At 39.2% G+C, this 26,465-nt stretch overlaps 1 protein-coding gene across 3 annotated transcripts in view; it reads left to right on the top strand.

The window, feature by feature from the left end:
- Positions 1-26,465, top strand: part of RIMS1 (regulating synaptic membrane exocytosis 1) — a gene marked incomplete at both ends in the record, with an annotated part of 323,509 nt that overhangs the window by 112,378 nt on the left and 184,666 nt on the right. For all 3 annotated transcript variants that reach the window (XM_084261705.1, XM_084261704.1, XM_084261703.1), the window contains one exon: positions 6,282-6,495. In XM_084261705.1, coding sequence (XP_084117831.1) covers positions 6,282-6,495 — 214 coding nt within the window. The remainder of the gene's footprint in view (positions 1-6,281; positions 6,496-26,465) is intronic.

Below are 26,465 nucleotides of genomic sequence, written 5' to 3'. Positions count from 1 at the left end.
AAAGACTTTGGCTTGGACAGAATGGGAAGAATGTTGAGGTAGAGAAACTGACCTATTAATTACAGGCAAATTTGGGTTTGCACCAATGAAACAAGGAGAAAGAAGAGGTCTTGTCATATGGAGAAGGGGCTGGACCCCAGCAGGATCCAGGTGGAAAATCCTGTGCTGGTGAGGTGAAAAATGTCATAGATAGCAGGTGAAAGAATAATAGAGTTGAACCATAATTGTGTGTTGAATGAACAGGGGAGAGTGAAGAAACCTTCCAGGCAGGTAAAATCTGAGATTTTGACGTGGAAGCCTTTAACTCTTCAATTTGCAGCCCTTTGATTAGTGCTCCTATTACGCTTACACAAACATGCCCTTTTCTGCTCTAAAAATGAGTTGATTAACTGGGTTCATATCTGTTTCACAATTTGGTGAGTATTTTTTACAGTCAAATTCTATACTCTTAAAATGGCAGTTCACACAAACTAAAAAAATTAGATCAATAGGAATAATAAAGGAATATTAGCATAACATCCATATTCTCTCAGAAGTACAATATTTTGCAATATGAGTACATTCAGCAGTTATTTGGGCTTCACAAACCAACCAAATCAGTCATCATCCATGCCAAAAAGCAGCACACCCCAAGCATCCAAAACCACCCTGAGATTCAAATATGCTAACACATTGATGTTGGTATGTCAAGCACTTGAGAGCTGGAAGAGTTAGCTAAGTTTATTTACTGTTCAACCTAATTTGTCCTATTTGTGCAGAGGATATACATTTTAATAACAGATTTCTGTGTGATGTGAAGATGCATGAAATAATCAGCAAAGACATCTAGACTTATTCACTGACCTTCAGATCTTCTGGTCCACACATTCTAGATTCCCCCTAAACTCCACGTTTCTCTTTATTCAGGCAAAATTATCCATCACATCGTGCTCAGGTTGCCTGTCTTGGCTTTGTTGTTGAACGTGTGTGTTCCCCAAATCCATCACAAGTCGACAGCTTTTCCCAGCTATGATGCTAGTGGGGCTGAGGCAAAAACTAGGTGCCACGCTGCTCCCTCTGGGAAGATCTGCATGAGACAAGTACCTGCAGCTCTGGCCGAGCAGCAGGACACCTGGAGAGACGGAAGCATTCCAGCTCTAAGGAGCTGCTGAACAGTGGTTTCTTATCACAGCTTCAGCCTAGCCTCCCGACGTTTGACTACATGTTTTTAGATCTATGCCTTCATGGGCATATTAGATATCCAGAAGTGCTAAGAAGTCTCGTTATTTTGTCCAAAGATGTTACCTTATCAGCATATTAATGAAGTATTCATCTTTTGTACATCTCCTCCAGGAGAATAAACTGTGGAAACGAATCTGAGTTTGCATTCTTGTTTGCTCATTTTATTTGCCATAAAGAAGAATGCTAAGAACTGGAATGGCTTGAAGTCCCACTGATTTTATGGGGAAAAAATAAAAGGTCTATGCTCTCTGTTTATATATTTGCGTGACATGGGTGAACAGGGCAAGTGCAGCATTTTGCTGCTGTGTTTTTTTCATGGATGCGATAGTCGCTGGAGGGTAGTTACATAAGACTGTGTCACTTAGAAGGTGGCACTTTTTCTACCAACTTGAACTCATGTCAGGGCATAATATTTTTACAATGTTACATCACGTGTTAAAGATTTAGAGATTGAACAGTTTTGAGTGAACGTGGAGAGTGAAGATGCAATCTGTGTTGCCATCTGCTGGAGTTTTAAGGAAGTAAAGAAATACAGTTTCGTACCTCATTTAAAAATCATGTAAAATGTGACTGCGCATAAAGGTGACCCAAATCTCTGGCATTTTTTAGAAAGCCTGTGCAGACAGATCATACATAGGCAAGTGAATCATTTTGTCACTTTTTAATCTTCAGCGTATATGTGCAACGATTTCATATAGGTTACACACTATAGGAATTTAAAAGTAAACCAGCAAAGAAGTGATAACAGAGCCTGTTAATCAAAAATTCCATTCTTGGATTGTAATTTTAGTATCAGCTTAGTAGAGATGATTGCAGCAGCATAAATATACCTCTTGGGTCAGCTGAAAAACCCCCAACAACTTAAATGGTAACTTCTGCGTGGTATTATATGCCACTTTCTGATCATTCAATATTACAGATTACCTCACTGTCCCTTGTCTGTCCTACTTATCAGTGAGCCGTCTGAAAAGTTTGATGTGTGTAAGATGCTTATGATATGAGCATCCTCCAAGGCTTACAGTTTTCAGTGAGTACATGAAGACATGAGTAAAGGTTTTCAGAATTGCCCCCCAGTAATTATTTTACTAGCTTGCACTGTCAACAGAAAATATTGCATGTTTGATTGAAGATGTGCTACATGTATTACACACAGATGAAGCTTTTTTTGTGTCAAATGCCATTGAAATAAAAGCTTAGAAGACCCTACCACATTTTCCTGGGGAAAGAAACCACCCTAGAAACCTCAATATACATTGCGCTGTTCTACCATAAAAGTGAATGGTGTAAGTCTTTCAGTGTGTGCATGAAAACTCTATTGGTTCGTGTCTTGCACTGCCAGTGGTGGTGCCATCCTCTCATGTACATGTGGTACAGTTCTGAGCCTGATGCTTGAGTCCAGAAAAGGAGCCATAGCTGTGATGCTGTAATGCCTCTCTCAGTGGATCGGTGTTTTCCAGAATTTTAGCAACAGTAGTTGGGTGTGTGTGTGTGTTTCAGTCTAATGAGATCTGATGTGCCCAAATATTCACCCATTCTATGATCTTTTGTTGATCCCACATACACACGTGCTGCCTGTGTGGATGTGCAATTCCAGGTACCTGCACAGGCAGAGCCAATTTATGGAGATGCTGTTGTGTTGGGAGCTGTGAGGTTTGCACAAATGAAGCATGGCAGTAATATTGTTGGAGGAGGCTTACCCTTCAAGGTTCTTGACTTCTTCTATGTTCTCAAATGTATTGCTGGGATTTGTAGACATTTTTCTTGTTGTTTCTTCATAAAGAGAGAAATAGTTTTAATCCTATGTGTGGAAAGGTCTTTCCACACCTAAGTGGAAAGTTTATGTAATCATGGAATCACAGAATCATTGTGGTTAGAAAAGACCTCCAAGATCCTCTAGTCCAACTGTTTAGCACAGGAAGTTCTGCACCAACATGCGTAAGAACTTTTTCACAGTGAGGGTGACAGAGCCCTGGGACAGGCTGCCCAGGGGGGTGTGGAGTCTTCTTCTCCGAAGATATTCAAGACCTGTCTGGATGCCGACCTGTGTGACCTGCCCTAGGGAACCTTCTTTGGCATGGGTGTTGGACTTGTTGATCTCTTGGAAGTCCCTTCCAACCCCTAAAATTCTGTGATTCTTTGATTCTGTGCTTCTGGCCCCCTTCCACCTGTATTACTTACTAAACCGTGTCCCTAAGTACCTCATCCAACCTTTCCTTATACACCCCAAGGAATGATGACTCCACCACCGCCCTGGGAAACCCATTGTAATGCCTAACTACTCCTTCTGAGAAGAAATTTCTCCTAATTTCTAACTTGAACCTCCCCTGGTACAACTTGCAGCCATTCCCTCTTGTCCTATTGCTTCATATCTACAAGAAAAGGCTGACCCCACAGTCTCCTTTCAGGTAGTTGTAGGAAGCAATAAGGTCTATCCTGAGCCTTCTCTTCTCCAGACTAAACAGTCCCAGTAAGCTTAAGTAAGTTTACTAGATAATGAAAGGTGGATCAATACTGAAGTCTTGGGCCATCAGGCACAGGCACTTCTCTGTTTCTAGAAAGGGTGGGGTTTCACACATAAGTGTTACAAAGAGGTGCTCTTGGAGCAACCCAGAGTTTTATTACATTGAGACAGCACATTAAAGAAGGTAGGTCCATTAAGGAAGATATGTGGCTAGAATGACACAGAACAAAAAAATAGGGTACTTCTATTTCAGCAATATTAAAATGTAGATACATAAATATTAAAAATATTTAACATATCAACAGTGTAATATTAAATATATACAATATGTAAATACACACATTTAAGAGAATATTAATGTTTTCTTACATCTGCACCTGGAGGGATTTTTTTTTTCTAATGAATGTGAATTGTATTTGTCCCCAACAATTCTTACTTATTTTCATATGCAACAGCTGCTGATAGATTTTGTGTATTAAAGAATTGAATCATAACAAATAGATAAATAAGTACATTTTCTGTCAGGTGGGACCTAATATTTGCAGTTTCATGTCAAAGGACATTTAAACTGAGTAACAAGAATGGTCATAAACTTGTATGCACCTTCTGCTATAGTCACCACCATACCCCCCCCAACCTCAAAACCCCCCTCAAAACAACCAACCACAAAAAGCTTTTATAAAATAGCATTGGTGGAAGATGTTTTTTGCACTTCAGGATTTCTTTTTTTCTGTTGTAAAATAGATGTTCCCAGACTCCCATGGAAACACATAAATGTCTCACTAGAAATAGATTGGTGTGAGTGTCAAGGCTAATTAAACAATCAGGTAGCTCAAAGCAGGTGGAGATGAAGGATATCATCAAGACCTCTATAGGCAATACCCCAATGTTACAATTTATTGAAATCAAGATTCCCTTATAATCTATTTATCTATCCATGATGTGTTACAATTTTTTTTAATGTTATCCATGGAGATGGAGATTTGAAGCAACATTTGAAAATGTCAGTGAAGGGCCTGTGGGGTCCACATACCATGGTGAAAAGACTGAGTTGTAAAATGTGCCCTACTGGACTCTCACACTTGGGTTGTCTGAGATCTTTGCTCAAGCTCATGATGATAAAGGTCAGAAGTTGCAGTGCTGTCCTAGTGCACCAACAGAAGTGTCTTTATTGCATGTTTTGAGGAATAGTAAGATAGTTAACGGAGTAAAAAAAAAATCCTTTTAATTAAGCTTCAGAGTGGGGTTTCACATAACAGCTGAGCTCACTGCTCATTGCTTGATCCTGCTCCTCACTGATCCTTTCCATTTTTGGCTTCAGGAGCACATGTCCTACCCTCTTCATAAGCCAGTGCCTAGATCAAAGTGGAGTGAAGCAAAATGATGGGAAATCGGTTGGTATTTTTCATTTGGTTGGTTTTGGGTTTGTTTTGTAGGTTTTGTTGGGTCGTTGTTTTTTTTTTTTCTGTAGGAAAATTAATATTCTGTTGGTTGTGGTCCATGGGGTAGCTCACTGAGGAGGACCTGGTGAATGGCAACATCCAGTGCTGAAAAAGCAGTAACAGCTTGCAGCTGGGAGCAGGAGAGGAGCTGAATTGCCCCTCTTGAAAGTCCTTGGACCGTTAGCAGGTCCCCCTTTGAAACATCATCCTTGCTGACAAAATTTCATAGAAACCAACAGGAGAACATACTTTTCCTCAGAGTTAAAATCCTAACGATAAGAAAGATTTTCATCCCTATTTAATTTTGATTATTCCTGACTTATCAAAGGGGAAGTGAGCCCCTCAAAGGGCTGAGTGCTCTTCCCTGAGCTGGTGATGAGAAGCTGGGTCTTTTGGGTAGCAGGACACTTGGCAGTTAATGGGCATAGTGTCAGGCAGTTTGTTGTTTGAGGCAGTTGGAGGAGAAATGTTATTTCTTTGAACACCAGTCTTCATCTTAGGAATCTATACACCTGCTAATAATATTCCTGTATACTCCTGCAGAAATGTTGGAAGAAATATTGAGGGACGACAAACCTTGCGTAGTCTCTTAACAAGTGAGAATACTACAGATGGTTAATATATAGATTTGACATAGAAGATTGTTCTGAGGTTCTTGTAGGGCCAGTGTGATTGTAGGCTGCTTGTTGAATCTTTAAGTTGTGTGTTGTAGCAATTTAGATTTTGAAAACAGAAGTGTGACACTCTAACTGAGATTAATTTATACTTTTTTTATTATACCTGCTGTATAAGCAACAGGGAGTTAACAGCAATGCAGATTTGGTCAGACAATTGTATTTTGCTTTCATTCTGTACATGGTAGGTACTTCTGTGTAATACTGCATTTTTTGCCATCTTTTTCCATTTGGATCAATTTCTGGTCAAGGGAAATTACTTGCTCATGAGCTTTGAAGTAAACCTAATAGGAATGCATATGTCTGCTATTTTTTTCTTTTAGATTGTCCTATATAGTCTTCCATGTGCAATATGTGTTTGATATGAGGTACATTCATTATTGTCAACATGCTTAGGTAGAGTTGTAAATTGTCAGAAAGAAAAACGCAGTAGTAGTATTTCCTCCTATTCTTGCTATATAAACTTTTTTCTCATCTATGCAGGAGGTTGCATCAACAATTTGAAAGCTATAAAGAGCAAGTAAGAAAGATAGGGGAAGAAGCCCGCCGTTACCAGGGAGAGCACAAGGATGATGCTCCAACATGTGGAATCTGTCATAAAACAAAGTTTGCAGATGGTTGTGGCCATTTATGCTCTTATTGCCGGACCAAGTTTTGTGCTCGCTGTGGAGGTCGTGTCTCTCTGCGATCAAACAATGTAAGTCTTCTGATGTGTACTCTTAAGAAAAAAAACCTCCTTGACGTTGTCACACTGCAGATTGTTCACCTTGAGTTTGGCATTTCATGCTTCATTTTACTTGTGTTCCATTCACCACTTCGTTAGGAGGTGTGTATAAAATAGAACAATGTATTTAATGATTGTGGGGATACTTAAAATTCACAGAGTTCATTAAAAAGAAAGAACACATAGTGTATAGTTCTACTGAGGAGTGATGGCATGAAGAAAGCAGACTTGGTTTTCATAGAATGAAAGAAGAAACCCTTTTGCTCAGGTACAACTCCACATTGACAACTTTTTACTGAACTCATTTAGTGTTAGATTTCTTTTTTTGTATGCATTTATACATTTCTTTTATGCAAAATCAGACAGGCTTTTTTCTTAGGAAAGAAACCCCCACCCACTTCTCACCACAGTGAGAGTGTTATGTCAATGTATTTTAAATTTATTTTAAAAGTAAAACTATAGATTAATCTGGATTAAGTATTCTACTTTCAGGCAGGTGAGACAGATCTGTCTCCCTCTGATGCTGTGCAGTTGCTGCAGTAGCTCTCCAAAAACTGAAGTGTCCAAGAATATCCTCTGTTCAGTCAGTCCCTCACGAGGAAAACTGGCTACTCACTTGTGCATGAGTGGTAGGATCTATATTTGGAAGACCATTATCCAGGGATTATTTTTGGCTGATCGTCTAGTACTATGGTGTGTTATGGAACATTTTACAAATATCCTTTTACAGCCTGAATAATTTCATTATCTGTCATGAGACAAGATATGGCTTTAAGGTTCTAGTCTTTTGTAAGGGAAGTGTGTCAGCACTGTTTGTATCAAAATAGATTCCATTAAAAGTGTTCTCAGTTTTTTTAGCAGATAATCTTGTTCACAACAGAACTAGTTTATGGCCTTTTCACTATCTTTTGGCTAACTGTCAACTGAATAGGGCTTCTGAAATTTTATGTGAAACAAACAAAAACCCTTCAGAAAAATACCCATTTAATCTTTGAGAATTTTCTGTAGCCCTGATGTAGTTGTAAGTCCAATAAATTCATATTCTGAAAAAATTCTGTAGGTGTATTGTACAAAATTATTCACATATTCATATTTTAATATTAAATATATGCGTTACACTGCATCACCTGCAGGTGGTGTCATTAGAGCAAGTCTATGAAAATAAAGTTTACTTTGATATGTTACATTACATTATTCACTGAAGTGCATATAACACAACTTGTCTTTAATCAACTTACTGTTACTTTACTTCACCCGCTGTTTCAAGTCACAGAAATGGAGAAGTGTTCATTCATTTGTAGCTTGCCTTTTGTTTGTTGTATTGTTTATGCTTCTGTGGGTTAGGGTGGGAAAATAGGTTTTCTACATATGCAGTAATGTAATCATTTTATTTAAAGCTCTTTTTTCTTTGGAAATTTTATGCTTTTATCTCTTTGTAGAGAGTTATTAGAATTGCATTTCTTTGAAATCTGTCTATTAATACTTGCCTATTTTTATTCTTTTTCTCTTCTTTTTTTCTTTTCTCTTTTTATTCTGCTTCCTTGGATGCTTTCCCAAAGGAGGACAAAGTGGTTAGAATCCATGCTTTTTATCATTTATTATTATAATGTTGTTAGTTAACTGGGAAACATACTAATGTAAAAAAATGAAATAAATTTTATAATAGTCCAAAGGGGAGGGTGGGAGAACAGGAATCCTAACACCCAGGCCCTGCCCATCCCCTAGCTGAACATACACTTCCAATATAGCCCAGCAAGGAAACCCAAGGCTGTTGTCAAAATTAGGACAATGAAAGAAATTAATTAAGAACTGAGAATTATTAATAGGCTAAATAGTGGAGGTTGTTAGAAAGTTAATTTAATAAATATGTCTTATGTTAGCAGTTTTGCATGCAAAGTCCTTCCATCAACTTCAGGAAATCTAGTCTTAATTCTGATTTTACATTGCTTTGTATGGTTTGCTGTGTTGCACAGTGAATTCTTGTGAAATCAGCTTTTTGATTTTACCTTGGAAATAATTTGCATAGGCTAAAGATAACCTCTTAAAACTGGACCCAAGTATAGTGAACAAGATGGAGTGAGTCCTTCACGAATGTGTAGTTACCATTTCAAAAACCTCCCAGAATTTTGGGATCAAGTACTGGCATACTCACCACTACTGACATAAGGTGAGGGCAGTTCCTCTTTCATCTCTGTGCCCTGCACACAGAGGAAGGGGTGGAAGCACGTGAGCAGAACGGTGTGTGTCCTTACGGCCTGTCCTCAGGGAGGTCTGGAAAGGTGGTGTTCAGGACTCTAGCTCTGGGAATGTGCCATCTTCACTGGCACTTCAGCCTAAATGAGTGCAAAGCCATTACAATTGAGCGTAGTTTTGGATGTGTGGATGATGGTGCTACACTTGCGTTGTGAAGTGGTGGTATGCCCCAGTTTATGTCACAGAATACCCCCTAACCTGCAGTTTAGTGCTGTGAAACACCCAGGGAAAATGATTTATATACACCTGCATATTGTAGTAGTTTTTTTCAAAGGCAGTTGTGTTGTGAGAGTGCGGTTATTTTTCTAATGGCTATGAATTACAGCTTACTGCAGCTTCATTCCACTGTTGTCTGTGTGGTACTCTGAACATAGTGCTGAAATAATCCAGGGCTCCCAGATCTTTTCCGTTCTATTAATCTAAATCACTTAGGACAGAGTGAGAGGAGTTTCAGCCTGGTATTGATTTGTTACCAAGGCAGCACACCACTGATGCATCCGCTGGGGTGTACTAAGAGGCCAACGTGCTTGCAACAGAGACTTTAGGGCCAGGAACAGCATTGCTCTTAAGTGCCACAAGTGCCACAGGTACAATTTAGCTACCTAGGTTTTCGAGAGCAATCTAGGTGAACTTCACCTGCTTATGTGTTTGAGGGTCCCTTTGTACTTCAGTTGGGAACTAAATAGCATCCACATGCAGTAGAGAGGGTGTCTTTGATGATATGAAAGCTTAAGTGTTCATCTTTGAATAATGTTGCTTTGGATCCATAGAACAGACCACAGTACACCTGGGTACTCTGAAGACGTGTACTGATGATGTACCTGACTCGTGGATTGTTCTAAATTCAATTAAATGTATCTCTGTCATTTGCACTTGCCTTGGCTTTGCTGTTTTGAAGTTGAAACTTCCAGATGCTGAGAAAATGCCATAATAACATATGTCAAAAGATCCTTTTTAACTTCTGGTGAAGTTGAGCTGCATCTCTTTAACAGCTGAAAAGTTTTGCGAGTTGGGGAGAGTATCCAATACTTAGTCCTGATTGTGTGAGGAACATGGGGAATTTTTTAATTTAGTACAATTGCTTTCACAGTGCTTGTCTCTGAAAGCTAACGGAATGTACAGAATGAATTAATTCCAAAATATGATGACACACCTATCAAATAACACCTTTTATAAGCAACACAAGTGGTGTAATTAATATAAAGGTACACCAGAAAAATGTTATTTGTTAATTATTTCCAGTGCCTCAACATTCCTGACTAATCTACAGATAGGGAGAAACCCTTCTTTATTGAGTGAATTTAGTATTAGTATGTTTAGATGAGCCTTGTACTCTAGACACAGATTTTTACCACAACAAATTATCTTAATATTAAAACCTATGCACCCTGTTCCAACAGGACAGGGGTGGAAAGCATGAGTTACTGAATTACCAAGCCCAGGAAAAGTTAAGCTTCAAATTCAAGGCTTCCTGTAGAGCTGGAAAATTAAATGAGCATTGGTAGTACTAATGAGGCCTCACCTGGGAAGTTGTGTATTGTGTGCTGCCCACCATTGAGAAACTTAAACTGTGACAGGCACAAAGTCATACAGAGGATAGTCAGAGAAGTCAGGAGCTCATCATAGAAGACTAGAGAGAGTAGAGGGACAAAAGCTAGAGAAATTATAATCAATACCTAGAAATAGAGTAAGTTTAAACAATAAGAGTAACCTTTAAACTGAAGGATAGTGAATTTAAGACCAAATGGAGTAAGAAGATGGTGAATAAGACCAAATGGGTGTAACTTGGATATAAATGCTCTTGGCTTAGAAAAAGACTTTTGCAACCAGTACAGTAAAGCTTTGGGAAATCTTTTTCATGTGACTTATTGGAAGGAAATATAACCCAATTAAAAAAAATAAATTGAAGATTAAGTTTTCAGAAAATATTTTTATGATATTGTTGTTTGTGGCTGTAGAGGAATGTATCAGTTCCTTACCTGGACTAGGTAATACTGCAGGCAAAGCCTTTGAAGCTGTTCTTCACCTCTTCAAGTAAGTACCAAATATATTTTAAGGAGTGATTCAAAAATATGTAGCAGAACTTAATATGTTCTCTCATTGTTTAAAATAATAAAGGACAGCCCAAAATATTAATTCCTTGTAGCGGGAGTTAGGAAGCATCCTAGGTTTATCATGAGACTTCTCCAGTGCACCTAAAAAATTAATTGGCAGAAAGTGGTACATCCATAAAAAAGTTATATTTTAATGATATTTTTATTCTGATATGTCAAAATGCATAACTAAATATGTATCTTAAGTTCCTCTTTGTTCTGTGAATCTTGGTTAGCTCTGCATGCTTCTCACCTGAGCCTGCTCCCCTTTCATGTGGTTGCAGGCAAACCACATTTAATGGAAGCATTGTCAGGTAAGAGGACTGTTAGCTAATTTGGTTATTGAAATCAGGCTTAAATGTAGTTGTGGGGAGTGGGAGTATTCACTGTATTAGTGGTGTTAATAACACCAGCAGTGGCCGGTTTTGAGAACTTGGTTGCTGTATGCCATGCAGAAAGTGTTTTCCTTCATATTGTAGTGTTCAGTAACAAAGTTAGGAGTATGTAGCAACCTGTTCACCGTGAGCACTGAGGATTTGCATATATTTTTAAAGAAAGCAGAATACTATTAGTACAGGATTTTATGCGAGATGGCATTTTAGAAGGACGTCATGTAGGTGCTTAGAGAAGAGCTGGCAGGAATGACTGACCACTTGCCTTTAATTTGGCACAGTATTTTGTAGGTATTGTCAGTTCCTTATAGAGTGTTTACACTTTTGCTCTGGATCCTTCCAGTTCCGTTCCATATGCCAGCATTTCAGTTGCCAAAATGGTAACGGGTTCAAGTTACTTCATTTCATTCACTCTCCCCTCTGATGTGAACTTCTGGGGGTTGTCAGAGCAGTGCAGAAGCCAGCAAAACGTCCAGCTGGCGCTTCTCCGGGGTTTGGCAAGGAGTCCGATGTGTGTCAAATGTTCCAGATTAAGCCGTATATTTCTCCATAGCAATCAGTCTACCATTCCACCATTTCATTAGGATTACAATTTTTGATCAAATTTAAAGTGAAAAGAATTGGAAACAACACTGAAAAATAGTTTTGCCAACATTTTCCCCATGTTTTCCAGAAATGTTAGTTGTGGAGAGGTTTGCATACTCGTTTTTCTACTTACATACATAAAGGATGACTGGGAGGAAGTTGGGATGTAAAGTACATTATAGATACATGAGAACTAATTTCACTGAACTTACAGTGTGATCACAGAAGGTAACGTTGATTATCAGTGCTTGAATACTAGGATTCACATCCTGATCTGTGTTTCACTGAAATTATTTTCATTTTAGTATAATGTCAGCAATTTATGCTTGGAAAGAAAGACAACTTGGAAACATTTCCCTAATTGTCTGTCAGGTGTTTTTACAGGGTGTTTGTCATTTAGTTCTTTTAAATTATGCTTTAAAATTTGCTTACATAATGGCTTGCTAATTTAAGCCTTAACAACTTGAGTGCATATGCTGTGCAATTCAGCTGTGTACTAATGATTTTAACAGAAGTTGTTAATATTGTCAGAACAAAATGTCTGGATTGTCAGGAGTGTTTTTACATGCCTTTCACAGAACTCTTATGTCAAATTGTCCATTAAAAGGCTAATTTATGTAAGTTCTGACTAATAGAGCTGGAGAAAGAAAAAAAACTCATCAGAAGGAGGTAAAATGACATAGCAAATTGCAGTGTGATAGCAGATAAATTCTCTCTGTAGCATTAAGCAGAATTTGTTTCCTAAAAGATTTGGGGTTTGTAAGCATCAGGGAAGCAGCACTGCTTTTCAGTAACTGCTCCCTAGAACTGCTGCTTTCAGAAAATAAAAAAAAAAAAAAAAAGGAGAGAAAAAAAATAGTTCATCAAGAAAGAACCGGAGGAATTCTAGCGTGATGTAGAGCACTTTGCTTTCTGGGAAGTTAGTTTTCTGTCAAACAAATCTGAGTGTTAATTTTTTTTTTTAATTAAATCTTTAAAATTAGCTTGCTCTTCACCAAATGTGCTGAAGCAACATGTTTAACACCCTTTTTTCAACATCCAGCTAGCAAAAATGGTTGGGTACTTCTTGTACACAGCTGATGCTCGTGTTCTGAAGTTAGCCAGATCAGAGCTTCTTCATTGAATGGTTGACCCTTGAAGAGTCACTAGACAGCTGAGGGGTTTTTTGGGTTTTTTAAGGATGTTTGGTTTTTTTTCTTCCCTGCAGCTTTAGAGCACCATTAAATCTGTAACCACTCACTTATGCTCCTTTTTTAGTCCATGTTTAGTTTCTGTTGGCCAAATACTTGACCTGTCTACTTGTCATGGTATTCTACAGTTGATGACCAAGAAAATATATTGCTATTGCAGCTTGCTTTCTTAACCTCTTAAGCTCTTCCTAGCTGCTTTTGCTGTTAGCAGATAAACTGGGTTATCAAAGTTCTGTGGAGAGTATATGGAAATTATATTGGAAACTCCATGTACTATAATGGAGTCTAAATAAAAATACAAACCCCCAGACTTTACATGCCCTGCAGTGTTACTGCTGGACATGTTACCCTGGGTTTAGTCTTGTATTTTCAGTACCTTTGTTTTAATTAAACTGATCCAAGATAAAGAATATGGCAATTACTTATTTTAGTTAAGAAAATATTTGCAATACTTTGAATGTAATAATCCTTGCAAAAACTTCTGTTAAGTTAAATATTGATGAGATCTCAAAGGTCAATAAAGCTTTTTATAAAATTTCCTTTCTACATCTGATTGCTTATGAGAGATCAGAACTACATTCACAGGCTTTCACCACCATTTTGAACACGATTGAGCCACCAGAAGGATATGTAGATAGCTGTAATAATAAAGATACATACAATGAAAATCTTCCTTTTAAATAGAACATTTCTTTAGTGGGGAATTTCTCCTGTAACAGGAACCTTTTAGAAGAAAAATGTTATTGCTGACTCATTATTAATACTCTTGGCAATAACTATTTAAGGCTTATACAGTAAATGCTTCGGGCTTCTGTATCTTCCAGATGTTTTTGGGAGTAGGGTTGGTTAGCTACTGATACAATATTTGTGTAAAATGGTCTGCAGAGTGAGTCTGATCACGGGAAATGAATTAATGTTGTGTAATAGGTTGAAAATAGAAATTAAGTGCCAGTATTAGTGTTGACAAGTACGTCATGTGTACACTTGTGTCAGATGGTTAATATACTTTCCCAGTTCATGTCTTGATTGGCAGCCTACCAAGCAAGGAGGCATCTGGAAGCCACATAAATGTATCCAAAATGCACATGTGTATTTCTGAATGGAGAGTGACTTATGTGACATGCCATCTATTGACAAACCAAGAGAGGTTGTTTCTGTGTTCTGTCATCCACAGCTTCACTTGGGATGCAAAAAAAGCTAACCTGGCAGTGTAAATTGAAGCAGAGACTGAGTGTGCTCAGGTAGGGGTTGTCCAGGGGCAGAGTGTGGAGCTGACAGGATTCCCCAGTGAGGCCTCAGCGTAATTAGAAAGTGAGGAGGAACAGCCAAGGAACAGTTTGAAGGACTCTGCAGAAGTGGTTTCATGGAAGCCATGTCTGAGTGGAACGGTTTACTTCACAAAGGCATACTGGGCAGGCAAGCATTTCAAACCATCTGAACTTTCATCTAATTCACTCAGAAGATATGAACCTTGATATGTCTTCTGGTTGATCATCTAATGAAAGCTTAGCCCTGAAGACTGGAGACACTTTTGGTCTGTGTTTTTCCTCCCTCCAGTTCATTTAGGGAGAACTGAATAGCAGGTGTGCAGGACACCTCCAGGGAAATACCTGGGCTTTCCTAGGGCTTGGGAGGCTTAAAGGAGTATGTTACTCAGTGGGGTGCCAGAGGGAGGGGATATGGTACATACCAGCAGAGCTGACTGCTCATGTCCAAACAAAGGGCTCAGTCAGAGCTATGGGGTGTGTGCACAGGATGGAAGTGATTTTTATCAGACTAACGCACCCATTGGATATGCTTGAGTTTTTATTGCTATGAGACAATCAAGAGTCTCCCTTAGTTCAAATTGTGCCCAGCAGCGGCATCTGCGAACAGTTCTCCTTTAAGAGCATTCACTAAAGTGGAAGATTTCTTCTGGTCATGCACCATCCTGCAAAAGACTGTTTTGGTAGCTGAACACAATCCCCTTGGTCAGCCTCTGGTCACCTCTGTTCCTTCTGGTCACAACAAAACCAGTAGGGTGCCAACTCCTAGGCACCTGACAGTGATCCCATTTAAACGCAGGCTGATGGGACAGCCCAGAGTGTGCCCCTTACCCCCAACAGGTCACTTTATTTCTTCAGGGAAAATGTATCTTATGGCTTGAGTCATTATGCCCCTCAGTTGTGTAAGATCCTTTGATGTGATGGGGTCTTTAAGGAAATGTGTGGGGATTTTTTAATATTCAATTTGAATTTCTCCACCTTGCTGAGGCACAATTCTGTTTTTTGAATAGTTACAAAATTATGCTGACATTTTTAATAGAACTAAATTTAGCAAACTGAATTCTGGGACTATTCTGTCACCCCAAAACCAGAGAGATTTTAGCTAAAAAGAATTCTTACTGCAAAGAGAGATTTGATAAGATTTATGACCTATTAAGCATTATGAGAAACTGACCAGTGGCAGAAAAAATATCCAGAGAACAAAGTAATTATGAGAACTAGAGTAATCTCTGCTCTCTCTCTTTCTATTTTTTATTATAAATAACCTTAATCCTCATCCAGGATTAAAATTGAATGTATTTTTAGTAATGCAATGTCCTAGATAACAGATATCTCTGTCTATGTTTTTATATCTTTTATACCTTTTGCATTTGGGGACATTCTGTGATTTTACTTAACAATAAAACATCTATTTGTCTTGTGTTGCAATCAATGAAGGTTTTAGATAGTTTGTCATAGATAAACCCGAGGTACATGATTTTATTAAAAATAATACACGAGCTTGAGGACAGAACAGTTTATGTCAAGCAAGCCAATCTGTAGACAAAGTTTCTATAATATTTGTGGTGGTTTTAATTTTTATTCCATTGGCACAGGGACCCATTTGCAACTCAGCCTTCCTATGGAGATAAATTAAACCCCTCCCCAAACCTGTGACTATAAAATAGTATAAAATATCTGGCTGTTTAATGATGGGTAAGAGACTAAGTGAAAGTCTGCATAAAATATAATCTGCATTTCCTTAAGGAGCAGATAAAAAATAGTCATCTTTTTTAAATTCAGATTGAAATTTCCAAGTTTGTTAGGCCGAAGTTTAATCATTTACTGTGCAATTTTGGTATTGCAGCAAAAACACTTGTCAACTACCTTACAAGTTTACAGAAAAATTTGGAAACAAATGCTATTTTCTCAATGATCTATTAATAGATTTGTAATTAACATGCCCATAAAAATCAGACTCCTGTAGTAAAACCTTGGTATTGGTGAGTTTTGTGAAAATGATTGGTGATATTACATTGTAAAAAGTTGCTTATTACTGAGAAATGCAGATTAATCGTAGAGGTGAGCAGATGTTGCTCAGACTCTATAAACAGATAAGCATGCACACAGTGGTAGTGGTGTCACAACTGGGGGAAATTTTTGTCTGTTTCTGGGATGTTATTAATGGAAGTATAACTTGCCTCTCCACAACATGTGGTAAGTGATCAAAACTCATGTGTTCTATTACTTACCTGCATCAACAACATTAATTTTGCTCTATTTGTGCAGGGAAAAAAGTTACATTTTGCCCTGGCCAAATACCTTCTACTAATGGAGAGAAGGGACTTGAAGGTCCATCCAGGAAAATGGTCTCAAGACCTTTGTCAGCCTGACAGCTTTACCCTCTAGGATTATTTGTATCGGTTCTTTCAGCTGTAGAGAAACCTGCTTTCCTAGCTTATTTCAGGTGCCAGTTGGACTATTTTTGTGGGTGGATCAAGACAGCTTCCACAGAGACAGCTTCCTGCCCCTGTAAATGCATTGCAGCAGGGAAAGCAACAAGGTGGAGTAGGGAATTAAATGGAGGAAGATTTCACCCACTTGCTTTTCCCATGTTATTCTGGTCTTTACCGTCATGCTTTTAGCACAGATGTAACCCTTCTCTTGCGTAGCTGTGAATATCCTGTTGTAGGTTATGTGCCTTTGCTGTATGCACCTAACTGTATATTTTCCTTATCAACCCGCAAGTATGTGTTTAATAGAGCCTGTGGGTCACATTAGAGGAGCTGCTTATAGTTACTTTTATGGACTATTAACGAGGAGGCTGGTGAGGTGTCCAAAAGGGATTAAGTCAATACATTTAGCTGTCAGACTGAGCAGGAGTCAGTTCCAGATGTGGACCCCTGTGTTATATGCGAGCTGTGTTTATGCTTTCATGATACTTAACTGGAGGAGGTCAGTGTGCCTCAGAATTGTTCAGCTTGCTCTGAACTAAACTAGGTCTGCTCTGAATCATTCTTAGCTGTAGCGCCTATTTAGAGAAGCAGAGCTCTCATCTAGTGTCACATAAGGTTTTATAGGCAGCGTTTTACTGTAGCTTCCAGCAGCTACCCCTGACAAGGGTGGCTCTCAGGTAATTCCCATGTCACACCTAACAGTTCCACACTCGTGTTTTGGAAATATTAGGGCATTGCAAGTGGAATTGAAGGCCAGTGTTGAGCCAGTTGAATCCTACTATAGTTTTGCTAGTTACAGTAGGAAATTAGGCAGCGGTGTTGGGCTGTAGACACATTTAAAAATCTATATTTAGTCATATCTCAGATGAAATTCTACACACTCGGTCTGAATCTACTGTGCCATCCACCGCCTTCTCCACCCCTACAGGCAACCTGACAATTCATACAGCAGCAGATTGGGGTTTTTTAGCCTTTTATCTCCTACATAAACTGACCTTCTTCAAAGAGGGTCTTATGCAGTCTGTGCTGGGTGGAAAGTTGTGAATATATTCCACTATAGAGAGTTCAATTTGGTTCTTTTCCCACATTAAAGACAAACACTGACAAGAAAATGCTGTCTGTTACTGAAAATTGTGAAAAACTCACACTTCAATTTAAAATATTTAATTGAGCATATAAATTATTACTGTAAGAAAATTATTTTTCCATTTCTTGAGTATTATTCATAGATGTATGAGGACCAAAATATTTTTTAACTCTATGGCCATGCAATTAGATCACAGAATCACAGAATTGTAGGGGTTGGAAGGGACCTCCAGAGATCATCGTGTCCAACCCCTCTTGCTAAAGCAGACTGCCTAGGACAGGTCGCACAGATAGGTGTCCAGACAGGTCTGGAATATCTCCAGAGAAGGAGACTCCACACCCCCCCTGGGCAGCCTGTCCCAGGGCTCCATTGCCCTCACTGAGAAAAGATTCTGCTGCATCTTGGTGTGGAACTTCCTGTGCTCCAACTTGCAGCCATTGTCCCTTGTCCTGAGGGTGGCTATTTACCTCTTGTCTTATGCACTTCAGATATTGAGAAACACTAATAACATCCCCTCTCAATCACCTTTTCTTGAGGCTGAAAAGGCCCAGTTCATTCAGCGTTACCTCACAGGGGATATGCTCAAGAACTCTCAAGAAAATTTGCTATACACAGTCTTCTGATAATGAGAATGACATAGTTAAACTCAGCTTCATAATGATTAGTAGCCAGCTAAAGGAAGAGTTTACTTAACTAGTTTAATTTAGGCTAGAATGTTCTTGAGGCTAAGACAGTGATCGGCTGACAGACTTTTAATACAAAGGAGAGGTGCTGTAAGCCAGGCAGGCTGTTTCTCCCAAGTTAGAACTAAGGAGAAAGCTTAATGCTTTAAGCTATAGAAGATTCAGCCAGGTTTAGTCAATGTATTATGTGTTTCTCAGAAACTCTGCTCTTTCTGTAATGCCTGAGGTGCACACTATCAAAAGCTTTATGGAGTCTCAACGTCTGTTGCAAACTGTTAGTAACGGTTCTCTCCAGGCTCCCTGCCTAAATTCCCAAGTTATCCATTGGGAAGAGAGCTGCGAGCTTGACAGATCTGGAGCTCTGTAAGTGAGACCCAATCTTAAATAGAAATGAATACTTAGCAACTGTAATTACATGAAAATTGACTTGTTTCTTAGGTCCCTTGGTATGGACGTTCATGACTGAGCTGTTTGATTAAGGAGGCTGTTAGATCCATCCAAGCTGCATCTGAAATGCATCCAGGTGTTTTCTTTCTCCCATTGAAGACTGTGAGGAGGGACTGTTAAGACTCCAAAGACCATCGACCAAGTGACCATTCAGTCACTTTTAAAACTGTTACACAGTTTGTTTCACAAAGACAAGATTTACACCAGTCAGCCATATTTCGTAATTTTGAAAGGTCTTGTTAACAGAAGCCTGTAGTAGCTTTGCTGGCTGCTAGGTGCCTCAACAGGGCAGAGGAAGAAAATAAGATAGAAAAGCTCACGGGTTGGCATAAGAACAGGGAGTTGGTTCACAAATTACCACCACAGGCAAAACAGAGTCAACTTGAGGAAGATGGGTTTAATTTCTTGCCAACTAAAATAGAGTTGGATGGTGAGAAACAAAACCAAAACCTAAACCACCCACCTTCTTCCCTTTCTCCCAGGCTCAACTTCACTCCTCCATTCCTGACTCCTCTACCCTCCTACCCTGAGCGGCACAGGGGATGGGCAGTGGGGGTTGTGGTGAGTCCATTACAGCTCCTTGCTGCCCCTCCTTCCTCCTCATGCTGTTCTCCTACTCCAGCTTGGAGTTCCCCTGCTCCAGCTTGGGTTGTCCATGGGCTCTGGTCCTTTAGAAAAAAAATGTGCTCCTGTGTGAAGTCTTTAGGGGCTGTGGTTTCTGTTAGGAAAACGCACTCCAGCAGAGTCTTCTCCATGGACTTCAGGGGAATCTCTGCTCGTGTGACTGGAGCACTTCCTGCCCTCACCTTCATCTCTCGCCTTGGTGCTTGCAGTGCTGTTTTTCACACTTATTTCCCTCACTCCAGAGTCTGTGTCATGTTTTCACCCTTTCTTATACACACCTTCCCCACTGCACCCCTACCTTGGCTGTGAGGCTGAACAGCCTGTGACAGTTGGGTTGGGGCCTTCTGGAACCGTTTGTGTCCGGCACAGGGCATCCCCGGCCTCTCCTCACTGCGGCCACTCTGCAGCCTCTGGGCACGGCATCCAGTGCAGGTTCAAGCATCTCCTTGGCAATCCTAATGCAGTCTCAGGGGGGGCTGGCTGGCACCGTCTGTTCCTTTTGCTCCTTGTCCCTATTTTCTCTTTGTTTCCTAGCTGTTTTTTGTTACTCTGACCATCATGGGATCAGCTCTCCGTGTTCTACTTAATTACTTTGTTGTCTTTGACCATAAATATTTGTAGTTACTGCACTCCTCGGGGAGCCGACTGGAGTTAAATCTTTGCCATGAAGCATGAAACAATAGTTTGTTTTCAGCGTAATGCATGTAGGTTTTTGAAACTTTGCTTTGTAAGGTTTTCCTTTTTCATTTTCTCTCCTTTGTGAAAGGTTGAAGATACTTTATGTAGTCATTGGATCACAGATTTTCAACATCCTTTTTAGATTGCTTTCATTTTTTCATTTTGTTCTCATCTTTGAGTATTTTTCTGATTACCTTCAGATTTTGAAATTGTAGTGGCCAGTTTTGAGGCAGTGCTGCTTACAGGCTTTATTATGATTACAAAGTAATTTATAATTAACTAATAATACAATAATGCTGCACTTACCATCCCACTGTTACATTATATATCGTGTAATAAATTAAAATCATACAAAAGCAACTTTGTATGCATCGAGTGGATGAAAATGAGTTAAACGATGCTCACAGAGCTAATTTTAAACTACCATCAACATACAATTATTTTCTATTTTAGCCCCAGAAGGATCAGATTTGGGGTTTAACTGCTTTAACATGTGCTTTTAAAAGCCACTCTTTTGGAAGTGCTAAATTATGACAAGAAGAACTTTCTGAGGTACAGCTCCTTATATTGCTTGTAAGTTGGCTGTTTGCTCAAAGCTCGTCTCACGTATTGTGCTGTTCACCGTGTCACTTGGTTAAGGCCTTCAATTTGTTTGATAGCAATCTGCATTTTAGAGTTTTATTTTAGAGCTGTTAAACTAAGAACTCTATTTTTTTGGCCATTTCTGTGTTATAAATGTAGCTATTACAATGTTTATGGGCTGAGAAATTACCTTTTCCTCCTTGCTTCTATTCTTGGTTTTATTTTTCTGTCCTCTTAAGTATATAAGCTGCAAAGCATGTATTTTAACTGTAATAACTATTTCTTAGAATTTATCTTACTGAATAGCTGAAAGGTATGTACTCTGTTAATCTTTTTTCCTTCTTTATGTCCAATAGCTTTTTGGATGGCTAACTTTAGCTGCCCAGTAATTTCCTTTTCCAATTTAAATGTCACACAGTATTGTATTAAGCAAGTGCGAAGAACTTATGATTCCCATGCTGCAAACAGCAGGGAAAGAGAGCAGTGTTCAAGATTAATGTAGTATACAGCAACTTTCAGGTTTCTGCCTTGTAAACTCTTTGGGTGACTAAGTACAGCAAATACCATAAATGTTTCAGAAAGAAAAGTTTCTTGTGCTTGTGCACTAAGTGACATGACAATCTCAGCCACTCTTTCAAACAAAATGCTTAAATCCCTATATATAGTAACATTTCCTATGGAGAATAACTAAACATATGTAGATTTAGAAACTGAAGGGTCACTTCTGCTTTGATTTAGTTTGAAAGGCAGCCATTTAAATCATACAAAAACTTGGTACTATAGTCTGACAAGTGGAGTGTGACACGCAACATGGATCTTAAACCTTTCAGCTCTGCTATATTCTGCAAGCAGCAGATGCTTATAAGGCTAACAATACTCTTATCACTAGTGCTTAGGGGAAAAAATAAGTTTCTTCTAGTGGTTAAACTTCAGAATAGCACTTGTTTCCTTAAAATAGGACCAAAGGAAAAAAAAACCCCACCAAAAAGTGAAGGATTTGCAAATAAAAAATTGCAATGTCACATGTTTATTACAAAAGCTGCTGGACGTGCTTTATTTCCATTTAGAGCTTTAGTGTCTCACACTCAATCTGCCACTGTTTTCTGCTGTGTACTAAGAGTCCTGGTAAGCTCATTTCTTAGGTGGTTTGTTATAGTGCACGACTCTGTGTAGGCTTGTTAATTAATGTCTTATGCTGATTTTGCCTGAAAAGATGTAATGCTTGCCAAAAAGCATGTTGCTTAAGAAGATGACCCTGAATCCCCAAATGCCTTCTTTCTTTTCTGAAGAAAAAAACAAACCCAAACCTGAAGGAAATGTCCCAAACCCAAACAAAAAAAAACCCAAACTGAGGAAAAGAAGTAGAGTTTCCTCTGAAGTAAGTTTTATTTGTCCATATATCATCTCTGTTCCAGATGCAATAACCTGTGAAATGTATCAAGAGAGATTTTGTTGTGTTTCCAGCATACTTCTTCCCTCTTAATTCCTGATATTTGTACTACTTTTTCCTTATTGCCGCTCTTTGAAACATTTTCCTCCACTTAGCTCTTTAACTTGCCTCCTCACCCTACTTTGAAGCTGTCTACCTGTTTGTCTGTGTCCTCTTGGACATTCTTTCTCCTTGGCAATCTTATCCAACAAGTCTTCCCTCTTAGCCTGAATTCTTTTGTTTAGAGACAATAAACAGCTGAAGTAGTTAAACCAAAGTTATTAAAGGCAACAGGGCCAGAGAAGTCTGACCTCCAGTAAACCAGTCGTATTTAAGCTGGGATAAACCGCTGGTTTTAGTATAATCATCTAAAACTTACAGAGACAACCAGAGTAGAACAGTGCAAACCTTATTAATACATAGTCTACTGACCTGATTAAAGTATTTAAGTGTAGTTAAACTAAATTATAAACTAGGGAGAAATACAGATGAATGTTTAAACTCACACTCTAGAAGCAGCAGATACTACTGAAATGAAATATTTTAGAAAACCTGGCATAAAACCATGAGTCTATGGATGAGGCTGGAATTGTCTCTTTTCTGTATTATGTCTGTTTTGGATCTAAATAACCAAAGTCGCTTTGTTTGTCTGCGATGATTATGGTACCTATATTACATAAGCTGAATTACAAAAGGAAAAAAAAGTTCAAAGATGGATTCATGATCCCAGGCAGAGATCAAGTCTAAACTGAGAGGAACGGTACTGTGTACAGAGAGATTATCAGATGGGCTGCTTAAAATGATCCTTACAGTCCAAAAGATGATCAAGCTTTTCAGATCCAGTGAAAGGCTGATGTATCTGAAAGTTATTTTATCTCCCAGTGTACCAAGTGATCAGAAATACTTCTGATTCCTGCAAACTTCGTGGCTGTATTTAGTATTCATCTACTTCAAATACGACTGAATGCTGAACATTAAATACAGGTAACATCTGTATGCAGGAAAGGTGATCCAAGTTTAGGCAACAGTGGATGGACCCCGCAGGCTCTGGAAGCTGTTGCTATAGGAAGGCTGACTTCTATGAAGTAGGGAACAAAGAAGTTCTCTCCTTAGTTCCTGACATTGTTCTCTTTCCTTTATGTAATAAAGTGCAAGTTCCCCAGGGAGCCAGCATTTAAGAGGGATCTAGCTGGCCATTACATTTCTTCTAGCTCCTGATACACCTGTGACATACAAATCAGTTACCTGGCTAAAAAGACTCCTTGCTTCTCTTAAACAGACTGTACATGTGAGCACAGAAGTCTCCACCGGTGTGTAAATGTGGACTGAGGGCTCATTGTCCCTGTATTTGTACCACCATGGAGTACACAACCCTCTGTTTCTGATAATGAAGAGGCAGGATATCCTTAACTGCCACTTCTTCCCCCTACACCCTTCAGTTGTCACTGTGCTATATGCCTTTTATTTGTTTAGGAAATACAAAGCCTCATTAGATATCTGAGAATATACAGGTAAGTGCAGAAGATCAGAATGATTGTCTCATCATCTAGCAAAGTTCTGATCTTAATTTTTTAACCTATTTTTGTAACAGTAGCTTCATCAGATAATGAAATATCATTATTATTTGAATTTCCCAACTGTAATGTTCTGCACTGCTTTACATCTTCTTTCCTTATTGAAACTCTCCCCCTTCCCCTGTGTGGTCTGCCAGTAACTAATTAGTATTGTAAATTCTGGATAGTAAACTTCTGAAATTGATAACTGGGGATGGTCGGTAAATTGGCTGTCAACAGTGTGCCCTTTAGACCAGTGAAAAAATTTAAAATATTCTTCTGCTGGCACAAAACTCCTCCTGCATTTTCCTGCCCTATTTTCCTTTTCCTTGTCTTTTAAATCTTCCGTATTCAAACTCACAGTTGTTTATTCCTTTCTCAGTCACCCTGTAGCCTTTTACTCTCATAAAACTCTACACTTCACCTTACCAAAAATACTTTGTTTTCCCCAGTTGTATTTTTTTAAAAAATCTTAGTTATCCACTCAAATTTGTTGTAGAACACTGATATTCTCTCTTCCCCTTCCTCAAATCTTCCATCCCAGATTTACTGAGATTCCTTTGTGCTCACGCTTGGTAGCACAGATAGCACAGACTTAACCAACTTAGCCTCAGACTCTGCACCTGGAGCGAGAGGTGGGAGAATTAAGAGAAAGGACCGTGGACATCTCAGAAGGTAGGATCAACAAAGATGAAATGTAAAAAAACCAACAAGCAAAACAAAAAAAACAAATCTTTGTCATCCTTTTATTAAGGGAGTAACTGCAAATAAGATGTTGAGGCAACTTGTATGGTATGTTGTGGTTTCTCAGCATAATCTGGTAGCGCTTTCAGAAGAGGAGGTCAGGTTGCTGGTCTGCATAAGGCAGAATGTTACACAATCCAAGTGTGTGTTTGTTTTAAAAATAGCTGTTAGAATCATTTAAGAAGTTGAAGTGATGATACCAAAGTGGGAAGAATATGCCTTCTGTAGTTATAAGCATTCCGTGCACTTACGTGCATAACAAGTCAAGCTGATGTATTTTTAATTGTGTGAAGAAGGATACAAACTTAAGGGTGAGCCTGGGATAGACCATGAATCATAACTGTGTGTAACATGTTTAGGACATAATCCTATGTGGTGCTTTGTCAAAACCCTTAATGACCAGTACTAACTGTTGCAAAATACTCATTTATATGTAGGCACCGTATGACACTTAACGTCCCCACAGGTGTGAAAATTTCTGTCTAGATAGATTTCCACCATATCTGGTGTTTTTTGGTGAAAACAAAATATTATCATATTGAAATAATCTGCAATTATATAACATGAATTTTACTTTTTCTCTGAGAACGTTTGCTCTTGCTTGCTTAAGAAAATTTAAACCATTAAGGATCGAACTGATAGAGATTTGTCATGATTTTATTTATTTAAGCTTATGTTTCCAGGATTATCCAGATTGTGTTTAGTATTGTATCTGCATATGTTAGTATAAAAGTATCTGTAACAAATCAGAGACCATTTCACATCTTTGCTCTCGGTCTCAGGACAGTGGCAAGGGCACTGGCTGACCCTGGAAGTGGGGGTGAGTCCGGGCTGTATGCAGGACTGTCCACACGCTGGAGGAAGCAATACCTTTGGTGCCACACTCTCCCTCACTGACTTGCGAAGTAGATCCCTAATTTCACTGTCTGGTTCTAAGGCTCTGACAGCCTCATTCTAGGCTTTGTGTGGACTTAGGGGGCGTGGAGCTCCAAGCAAAACTCAGCAGCCAGAACTTCCCAGCGTAGGAGTTGGTGTGGGGGAACAGAGGGATATTCTGGGTAAGCAGAATCCAGTGTGATTCCCTGTGAGTAGAAAGATAATCAAAGTGGTCAAGAAGGCCTCTGTCAAGCTGCACAGCAGACATCACTGCAGGGAGATTATCCTGCAATATGTCAAAAATATGCTTTCTCTCCACTCAGGCAGAATGGTTTTGGGCATTGGTTTGAACTGAGAGATCCTAATGTGCTGCACATGCTCCCTTACATTCCCTGGACAGGTAGTTATGTCATCCATAAAAATCTTTTTCACAACATGATTGTCACTCTGCTGCATATTCAGCTCATTCCCACTGGGAATACTCCTGAAGTGCCAGCCATCCTCTGTTGCCTTCTGTCCCTGTTTACACAGCCAGTAATGATCCTCTTCTTCCTCACAGCCCCTGGATTTCTGCATCATGTCTGTTAGTCTCAGCTCCACTGTCTCTTCCGATGGATCCAAGCAGCCTCTGTAAGCTTTGCTCATCTCCTGTGTCTGTTGTTCCTTCCCCTGAATTGTCCTTGCAGACAGAAGCACTCAGAACAGATCTCCTGGCCATCCCATGCTCCTAGTGGCTGTCAAGGCCAGTGTGTTCTCCTGAGGAACTCAACAGTGACATGTATTTCACAGTTTGGGAACCCCAAATACAGGTTTTAAGTAGGCAGTCTCTTTTGAATCTAGAGAGAACACCGTCAGCTGTTAAGACCTTACTTCAACAGAGGGCAAAGAGACTTAATCGCGCGCTCTCTCTCTCTGTATATATATGTGACAACTTGGTTCTCACTGGCTCATATTGGAAGCTTTCAAGCATCCAGTCACTCCACCAGCGTTTGGTGGCAGTAATCTTAAGCTCTCAGATAGCTGAGGG

Source organism: Gallinula chloropus, assembly GCF_964237585.1.
Source record: "Gallinula chloropus genome assembly, chromosome: 3".
Taxonomy (NCBI): Eukaryota; Metazoa; Chordata; class Aves; order Gruiformes; family Rallidae; genus Gallinula; species Gallinula chloropus.
Note: the sequence above shows the minus strand (reverse complement) of the source record. Positions and strands in the feature narration are given on the sequence as shown.